This window comes from Panulirus ornatus, chromosome 9, assembly GCF_036320965.1.
Source record: "Panulirus ornatus isolate Po-2019 chromosome 9, ASM3632096v1, whole genome shotgun sequence".
Taxonomy (NCBI): domain Eukaryota; kingdom Metazoa; phylum Arthropoda; class Malacostraca; order Decapoda; family Palinuridae; genus Panulirus; species Panulirus ornatus.
In genome coordinates, this window is record NC_092232.1 from 26,884,958 (window position 1) to 26,894,973 (window position 10,016).

General features: G+C 40.9%; 1 protein-coding gene across 7 annotated transcripts in view; it reads left to right on the plus strand.

Annotated features, from left to right (window-relative positions):
- The window catches only part of LOC139750292 (uncharacterized), a 737,008-nt gene extending 727,915 nt beyond the window's left edge, over nucleotides 1–9,093 (plus strand). For all 7 annotated transcript variants that reach the window (XM_071664905.1, XM_071664903.1, XM_071664904.1 and 4 more), the window contains one exon: nucleotides 1,056–9,093. In XM_071664905.1, coding sequence (XP_071521006.1) covers nucleotides 1,056–4,315 — 3,260 coding nt within the window. In that variant the 3' untranslated portion in view covers nucleotides 4,316–9,093. The remainder of the gene's footprint in view (nucleotides 1–1,055) is intronic.
- The last annotated feature ends 923 nt before the right edge of the window (nucleotides 9,094–10,016 follow it).

Below are 10,016 nucleotides of genomic sequence, written 5' to 3' on the forward strand. Positions count from 1 at the left end.
CGTGCAAGGAATAGAACGAATTGGAACAATATGGTATACCAGGGTCGACGTGCTGTCAATGGATTGAACCAGGGCATGTGAAGTGTCTGGGGTAAACCATGGAAAGTTTTGCGAGGCCGGGATGTGGAAAGGGAGCTGTGGTTTCGGTGCATTACACATGACAGCTAGAGCCTAAGTGTGAACGAATGTGGCCTTTGTTGTCTTTTCCTAGTGCTACTTCGTGCGCATACGTTGGAGGGGGTGCCATTTCATGAGTGGCGGGGTGGCAGCGGGAATGGATGAAGGCAGCATGTATGAATATGTAAATGTGTATAAATGTACATGTCTGTGTATGTATATGTTGAAATGTATAGGTATGCATATGTGCATGTGTGACCATTTATGTATATTCTTGTGTATGTGGGTGGGTTGGGCCATTCTTTTGTCTGTTTCCTTGTGCTACCTCACTAATGCAGGAGACAGTGACAAAGTATAATAAAAAAAAAAGTATCTTTAATTTTTTTGTGGGAGGGGGGTTATAAAGCCTCTTCTTACCCCAGCCAATGCCCAAAATCCTTTGTACCATATAGAGGTCAGTGTGACCTTGGGTTTTATGGTCAAATTATTCTTGGTATTGTTGAATTAGTCTTAATCCATATCAGAGGGAGTATCCTAAGTAACTTGGTGTGGCTTCCAACCCGGTTTGGGTGATAGGATTTAGCTATTAGTAAATAAGCTACCTGTGTGCCCAGAGCAGTAATCCAAAATCCACTATTGAGACTAATTTACCAAATCTCAGTAATATTTATGATTACTCATATAGGATACATGTTTCATACCTATATAATTATTATATTAATGGCTCCTTAAGAAGAGATTCTGGGTAGTAGAATTTAGATAATACCAAGAACATAAAACCTTATAGTTCTAAAATTTTGGAAGATACATCAGTATGATATGATATTGATTTTAGTATGTGAACCTTTCCCCAGTTTTTCAGATTTTTCTGTTATCCCCTCCATCTCATCTTGCTGCACTTTGCATCAGCTTTACTAAAGGTCTTTTATTTTCAACAGATACAGAGCCTGGCAGTGGTGACGGACTGGTGGATCCGGATGCACCGAGACCTCACCTGCCAGACCTGGTCACCCACCGGACACCGCCAACACAGCTGACGGTGGAGAACGTCCGTCATCATGACCAGTTGATGCAGGGGCAGGAGCAAGACTCTGCCGACACAAAGGTAGCTAAAACTGGCATTCTCAAGGGTGGGAAGCTTTGGAAGAACGGCGACAGCAAGAAGACTAAAGCCAAAGTAGAAGAGGAGGAGGTGGATGAGCCACGGCGCTCAGTAAGGTTCTCTGGCAGAGATGAGTACAGTTTGCTGGAGAACCTGCCACTAGACAAGATTTCCTTGGATGCCACTAATTCAGCTGCTCTGGCTAGATTTATGCCAAAGTTAAGAGAACTGGGTATGTTACTGGGCGAAGCGCATGAGGACTGGCATGTGGAACTCAGCCCCATCAAGCCAGAGCCTGATAGTGGGGCTGGAGGGGCCAACCCAGAACCATCAGAAGAGGACCAGGAAAAGCAGCCTCCACCACAAATGGATGATGAGCAAATCAGAGAATCTATGCAGAGATACGATGAAATGCGACGGCGTATTGCAGCAGCCGAGGGTCGTGATAACACAAGTGTCAGCAGTGATGAATCAAAAAGCTCATCAGACTCGCAGTCATCAGATTCAACTGTGACTGAAACAAGAATACGACGGCTAGAGAATGCAGATGTAGCACATGTAGCTGGTGGTGTTATGAGAAGTAACAGTGAAGTGAGGAGAGCCATTGAGCGTAATGCTCTCAGGCGATCCCTTATTCGTTTCTCTGATGCTCGAAAGAAAGACACAAATAAGAATGATAGAACTGATAAAGGAGAAACGTCATTATTAGAAAAGCTGAAGTGGCTGACTGCATCAGAAGATGCAACAAATGGCAATTCAGAGCACAAAGATGAGGATGATGAGGATCAGGAGAGTGAGAAATCCAAAGATGAGAAGGACCCCACTAAGTCCCTTGACCCCAGGGTACAAGAGACTATTGCTCAATATCGTAAACTGGCAGAGATGTTCAACAAAACCACTTCACTGCGTGCTAATGAAATACTTGTACCACGAGATGTGCGAGAGTGGAAGCTTCAGTCGGATCTGTTCCCAGACCAGAAGGGATGTTCATTGGAACCTGAAGGTGGTGATCTAAGTGAGCCTCCCTCTGGGTCCACTACACCCACTGTTTACCAGGCTATCCCAGCTGTGTCCATAGCTGACCTCATTGCTGATGAGGAAAATGAAAAACTGATTTACAGTGGTGGTGTAAGATACACCAGAGAGGGAACTTTGCCTCCAGCTACTGAGGGTGATGCTGAGGAACAGGAAGGAGAACAAGCCCCAGTTTCCTCATCCTCAACCTCAGAAGCAAGAAAGCAGTTCCTTTCACAAATGTCAGGTCATCCAAATGTGCCACACATTAATGGTGTCTCTACTCATCCTAGTGACCGTTCTTCACTAGCTTCAAATTCTGATTCATACAGTTTTGATGACATTGATGAAGCTCTTCATGATGATCGGTCTTCATCTGTACCCTCCTCATCACAGTCATCACCACGACTATCAGGGAAGAGTGATGTAGATGGGACAAGCACAACAGAAAGTGGTTATAGTAGTAATGAGACAAATGGGGAACTTTGTCCAGTGAATGGGTTGCCAGTAGGTGGAGCACAAATGCATGGTGCACCAGGTGGTGTTGATACGGATGAATTGGTAGAGTTTGTGCGCCAGGATGCTGGTCGCATGGAGCGCCTCCGTCGTCGATATGATGCTGGGGAACTGGAAGATCATGGCTTTAACCGACGGCCATCTGTGCGAGGTATTAAACCTCGGTTTGGATCTACCACTGACCTTTTGAAACAAATGGCAACACAGCTTGCACCTCCTACCATGGCTCAGTCAGGGATGGCTGGGTCTCACATGACTTGGCCATACCGTGATGTAGGAGATGAGGAGTCTGGTCCCCCTCAGCGAAGACGAGCAGCTCCTAATAGAGCAGTTCTTCCTGCTTTACAAGAGGATATGCTGTATGTTCCAACATCAGACCTATCTCCACAAGCAGCTCCCTTGCCTTCTACTTCTGCTGTCACAGTAACCTCTCTCACACACACCAAGGCACCACGTGTGGTGCATGTTTATGCCAGCACTGGAGATTTGAGAGCTCCACCACCACCACGATTAACAGCTCCAAGAGAATCCCCTCCACCAGATTTAATACGACCTGGAGTTGCTTCAGTACCTCCTCGGGCCCACAGTCACTCCTTATCTCAAGTACCGCCAGATGGCTCAGTGCAGGGCATGGGAATGGCACCACAGATGCCAACTCCGGTGATTCATGAACACCATTACCCATCTTGTAGAAGACCAGCTTCTGTGCATGGTCATTTACCTCCAGATTCTCTTGTTACAAGGAGTGTACCTCCACCATCAGCGGCACGTCCTCATTCCACATTATCTCACTACCCAAACCCACGTGTTCCTGTGCATTATCACCCGTATGAAGAGCCACCACCCACCCGTGCCTCTTATGAAGGTAGTCATCCACCCCTTGCTCAGCGTGGCTCATACCCTGGCACTATCCCTGCTCCTATTCCTTCTTCACACTTCCAACCACCCATCATCCCACCTGATCCAGCAAGATATCCCAACCCTCCTCCCTATGGCTCCCAGCATCCACATTCACGTCCACCTATAACTTCACCAAGGGAAGGGGCACCTTATACACATACAGCACATCCACAAGTGCTCCCTGTACCTCAGGTATCCTCCATGGCCCCAGGACCTGTACAATCTCACCAGTGTGCACCAAGGCACCCTCCACTCACTAGAATGGTCAGTGAGGGGGCTCTCCCAGACCAAGGGTGTTCACCAGTCTGGTCTCATCAACAGTCACAGCCACCTCATCCTCACATCCACCAGGGCTATCCACCCCATCCTGTGTCTAGTCATCTGAGCTATACCACCCCTATAGTGCCAGAGAGCAGTGTGTCCACTCGGCCTTCTGGGCCAGCTGTTGGACCTCCAATTGGACCTCCAGTAGGTCCTCCTATAGGACCACCTGTAATTAATGGAAGTGTTGGGAAGCTTGAGGGATTGAGAGATGAACGAGGTGTTCCTGAGGGAGCATCATCTCCTCGAGGCCCCGTGGACCCTCAGTATCCCCCATCTCACAGTTCACCAACCCGTGAAGCCAACCTGCTGCATCGGCATCCCCCGCCCATGAATATGACCTGAGTCCCCTCTTCATCACACAGGTAGCCAAGTGTAGCCAGGTATGGTTGGTTCCTCACCATAGCAAATTCAGTACTTGGCCGTAAGCCTGGTTCCATCTCAACACTGGCTGGTCCAGTCCTGGTCCAGCCTGGTACAAGTGTCTGCTGACCAAGTTCACTTGTATCAGTCACAAATCTGCTGTCAAGCTGCTACATCAGATAAATGAAAATGCTCATTTATGAAACTAATTGATTACAAACAAAACTTTTATAGTGTGAAAGTGTAGTATTGCCGCATTCTCTTGATGGCACATATTCTTTCGGTGTCTTCCCAAGTGATCTGTGACAAAATAAATGATGCCAAACTCTTCATGACCAAAAGTAATTGCCAAAATTGTTGACAGTGTGTATGCTCTAGAATCCTGGAACTATTTTGTTATGACAGTGAGGGGGTAAAGACAATCGTCTAATTTTTTCTTATCCTAGTAAATCTTATAATCTACTAAATGTACTTGCATATAATTTCCAGTAGGATGCATGTGAATATGTAGATGTCATTTACATTTGATGTAAATGGATTATTTTTTCTTTTATAAGAATGCTAACCATACCTCCCATAGAAATGTGAAAGAAACATTCTGATGTGATTTGTGGTGACTGAAAACATTTTCAAAAGGATAAGTTGAGGTACAGTGATGCAGTTACTAGCAGTGGAGCTCCCTTGACCTTCTTTCTTAAACTTGAGTATTTACATGTGTGTGTGTATGTATGTATGTTTGTGTTTATTCATGAATGTTTGAATTTTATTCAGACATAACAGACTTGGCTTCTGTACAAGTTAAGCCTCCCAAAAGTATGAGCCCCAACTTTCTCAGACTCTTAAGAAGTGTCTGAAATTTGAGTTTATGCCATACATAGATGGTATTTGTTTTAAAGGAAAGATAATGCTTGCTTTGCTTGGAATATTCCAGAGACATGATATTTCATTACATTTTTTTTTTCCTTTATTGATCTGACATTTTCTCTAGACAGAAAATGTCTTGATAATTTAGCTTTTTGAGTCTTCAGCAGGCCTATGGTGTTACGGTTTACACCTCTTACCATTCACAAGCATCATTAAAGAAAGTCTTCCAGGGTTTAGATATCCAAACATAAATCGTCCAGGCCAATATTGTAAATTACAGTCACTATCATCATTTTGGTGAAAACTTGTTGAAACTGTTGTCATTTTTCTTGTATTAAACCCTAATACTATGCTCAGAGATCATGGTATAAACCATTTGGATATTAATTGTTTTCATTCTCTTGGAACACTTTTTCTTGGAACACTTTTTTTCAAACCCTCCTATTTTCCTTCCCAATCAGATGTCGCAGTATTTTCGTTATGAAAATAGGGCTTGCCACTTGGATTACTTCGGTTCCTACCATCTTTGGCTGTGCACATACATAGGGATAAACAGCAAATAGAATGATACCAAATTCTTCACTGTATATCTTGTTATCCATCCAGGCAACAAAAGTGAAAGAAATAAGTTATTTCAAAATACTGTGCATTACTATTTGTCTTGGGTCCCATTATCTCTACCACAAATGTATTGCGTTCTCACCAGTGTCAATGTGAAAGTTGTTTGTGAAATCTTGAGCTCATATTTAAAGCAAAAGCACAGAACTTGCTCACTATAGCAGTGTAAGATATCCATGGATTTTGATACAAGAAAAGTTGTTTTTAGATACTGTATATTGTAGGTACCTTGCACACATGAAAAGTTGTTTTTTAGATATTGTATATTGTAGGTACCTTGCACACATATGTACATATTCTAGTACTTTTGAAACTTCAGCATAATCAAAATAAGAATTAATCTTTAATGGTTGATGAAATGGACCATTGTGTTCAAACAAAAGTAATGCACATATCTGTATTCACTGACATCTTTAAAAATCAACTATTTTTGCCACTACAAATCTTGGCAGATTGGAGGATCAAAGTTAGAGATGAATTGCAGTTTTTTTTTTATTTGCTTTCAGTATCTTTTTGTTAAAAAAGGAAATGTTTTTTGACAAATCGATAAAAGTTCTAGCACATGAAGCAAATCGGAAACCAGTAGCACAGATTCATTTAAAGATCTCAGTCCTCACACATTTCTTAGCCAGTTCGAGAAAAATGGGTTCAGGGCCGAAGTTTATATTTACTTCCATGAATTAAGTTTTATGCTGTTTTAGATACATAATCAAACACAGAACCAAAGACTAGGATTAGGCAAAATGCTGCAATTTAGTCTAACAGGTGTAGCCAAAGGTACTGATCCTTCTAAAATTCCTGAAGTATAGTATTAGGAAATAAGAAGGTGAAAGTGTCATGGTATAGCTAGAGGCATCACTGTACCTGCAACACAACCATCAATATGAAGGTAGAATGGGTCTGAAAATCTCGGTGGCGGTTAAATGTATTGAAGATGCTAGTTATGGCAAGTTTTAAAGTGCCCAATACTGGTGTATTTTCAGTTCCATTTATCTCTTCTCTAGTGCTGTAAGGCCTTCAAATGGCTGTACCAGACTGTGCCCTGCAGCCAGATCTTTCAGGTTAATAATTCTTTAATATTTTGAAACAATGTGGTGATAACCTGTATATATACATATAACAAACTATGACAAGCTGCAGGACTAATGTAATTAATGAATGATTAGGTAAAGCTTTGCAGTTTACAGATTTTTGGTAAGAAATAATGAAATTTCAAGTGTTAGATCAAAGAATCATACATTTTCCTGTTAGTTCTTTTATTTTCAATATGGTAAATATTGTACACAAAAGATTGTCACTATAGGATATATTATCCTGCTGGATTTTTAAATGAATCCATAATATATGTATTTACGTAAAAAGTAATCTTAATTTTCAATTAATTTTATTTATCATGTAAATATGTACAATATTGAAATTGCCTCTGATATTTTGTCTTGTACAATGCTGAAAATGTGTTCTTCACACTTGACATAGATATGATTTACAAAAACTCCACGCTAATTTACTGTATACTTTAGTTTGTTGCATAAGATTTGAACTGTTTAGCTTCTTGCGCCAATTCAGAACAAAGTTATAAATGTAGCCAAGTGATAAATAATAGGTTATATGATTTTTTTATATTTTCTAATTTTCTCTTATTATAAAGGCACTAATGGATACTTACCGGTGCTAGTAATATAATTTTTGTAATCAATCAAATTAGTTGTTACTGTGGTGACTATAATTGAGATAAATTTTATCCTCTATTCCATGTAAAGGAAGGAATGCCATGAACTTGTGCAAACGGTAATGGTATGACAACTCCACATGTAATGCACCGACTTGGTCACCTCAAGGACTGCCCCGAGGTGAATACACCAAACCTTGTGCTTTAAAGTGATGACATCATTTGGAGAATAATGAAAACAAAACATGGAATACTCTGAGGTAAATACACCACAAGGAGTGCCCTGGCATGAAAATGCTACATGGGGTACTTAATATACATCACAGGAGCAGCTGGATGTAATATAATCAAGTTGCCATATCTTGTTATAAAACATCATTTTCATGGGTTGGAGTAATTCTATAAATTGTTAAAATGCCTGAAAATAATGTTTTATATTATTTTCATGAGAAATTATACTGCAAATGTGTTCATATACAGTGTGTATGTTACATTATATGCTGTTTGGGAGAATGAATGTTTTCTTTGAAAATGGTTTATGGCTATTCTATGCCAAAGATGTATAATAGATAGAGACTATAAACATTATATAAAGACATTTTATCCTGTATGGACACTTTCTGTACAGTATGTTTATTATAATTTTTATCATATATCTGACATGCTGAGTACTAGAGGGTCTTGGATACTGTGTTGCAATAAGTCTTTAATTTCTTATGAGAAATGAGTCTTGTTGCATTATCAAGAAGCTAAAATCTCATTTTTCCATGGTGCGTTTAGCCCAGTAACCCCCATTTGTAGACTAGTGACAGATTTCTGGGAGCCAATAAGGTTAGTATGGACGTATGACTACGATGTACCAAGGAGAGAAGTCTTATTATACTTCTTTGAACAAAATCAACTTCCACGGTTATGAGATCATCTTCATATATCCCATCACAAACGCTTGAGACTGCAAATGCTTTAACCTCAAGACGTCACATTCATTCTTGGCATGTTGGGACCACAAGGCCTTGGGCCAGTGGTGGGCGGTTGTACAACACCGCTACTGGGTAGGGTTTTGACCAATTGTCTAGGTAGGGACTTAGCCAGTTGTGGGCTGGTTTACAAAACTGCTGCTGGGTAAGGACTTAAACAGTGTTAGGTATATGTAAGATTGTTTGAAGGTAGAGCCTGGGCTAGATGTAGATCAGTTTACAAATCTTCAACTGGTTATGCTATCTCAGGTGTGAACAGTTCACAACTTTCATTTGGTAGAGCTTGACCAGAATTAGACTGGCTTACAAGACTGCTATTATGGAGAATGTCCATCGGCAATGAACAACTAAACATATTAGGCCTTATCCAATAGCATGTGAAGTGGAGGATAAGAGGAGGAATTAATCAACTCCATGTTCTCTTATCCACATTCTGTACATCAGTTCCTACTCTTGCAAGTTCCCTGACCCAATGTTGTTACTTTCCTCTGTCTGTTGACCAGTTCTACTATGGAATGTACACAACTTGTAAATATATCATGTAATTTTGTTGTAAGTAGAAAGTAACACATTTTTATCATGTGTTGTACAAATGTACAATCTTTCACTTGGAAGTAAAATACTTCTGTCAGTATTGCATTTTATCTTATCCTTACCATCCTAATGTCCTTCAGTATGTTATGATTAGTATCATACTTGATTGCCAGTAAACAAAGAAAGGCATATCCACTCATACACACATGTATACATACACACACACACACATATATATATGAAGGTGAAATCGCACTTCAGTAGTTCATACAATTTTATTTAACATAATTTTTCTATTCATGTGGTGCGACATGTTTCGTGGGGACAATCCACCTCATCAGGTGCCTGTACTTAAAATTATTTAAATCCCAACATCACACTTGGTTCCCACTGTCCAACACCAATCTTTCTAGGCCAAGCACTGTCTGCTATGTCAAGGCTGTGACCCTTGTAAGGGAGAGTGATTAAGGAGTGTCAGGTGGAGGGGGTTGACCTGAGTAACTGGGTGTCAGGAACAACTTTTTTATGTTTAGGTTTTGTCAATTCCCTCATTATGATTTGGTCGAGCCCGGTATACCACATCGTTCCAATTCACTATATTCCTCGCACACCTTTCATTCTCTGTATGTTCAACCCCCGATTGCTCAATATCTTTTTCAATCCTTCCTTCCACCTCCAATTTGGTCTCCCACTTCTCGTTCCCTCCACTTCTGACACATATATCCTCTTTGTCAATCTTTCCTCACTCATTCTCTCCATGTAACCAAACCATTTCAATACACCCTCTTCTGCTCTCTCAACCACACTCTTTTTATTACCACACATCTCTCTTACCCTTTCATTACTTAATCGATCAAACCACCTCACTCCACACATTGTCCTCAAACATTTCATCCACCCTCCTCGGCACAACCCTATCTATAGCGCACGCCTTGCAACCATATAACATTGTTGGAACCGTTATTCCTTCAAACATAGATGATAAAGTGGCAGATATAGGGTGTTTTGGTCGAGGTTTGGT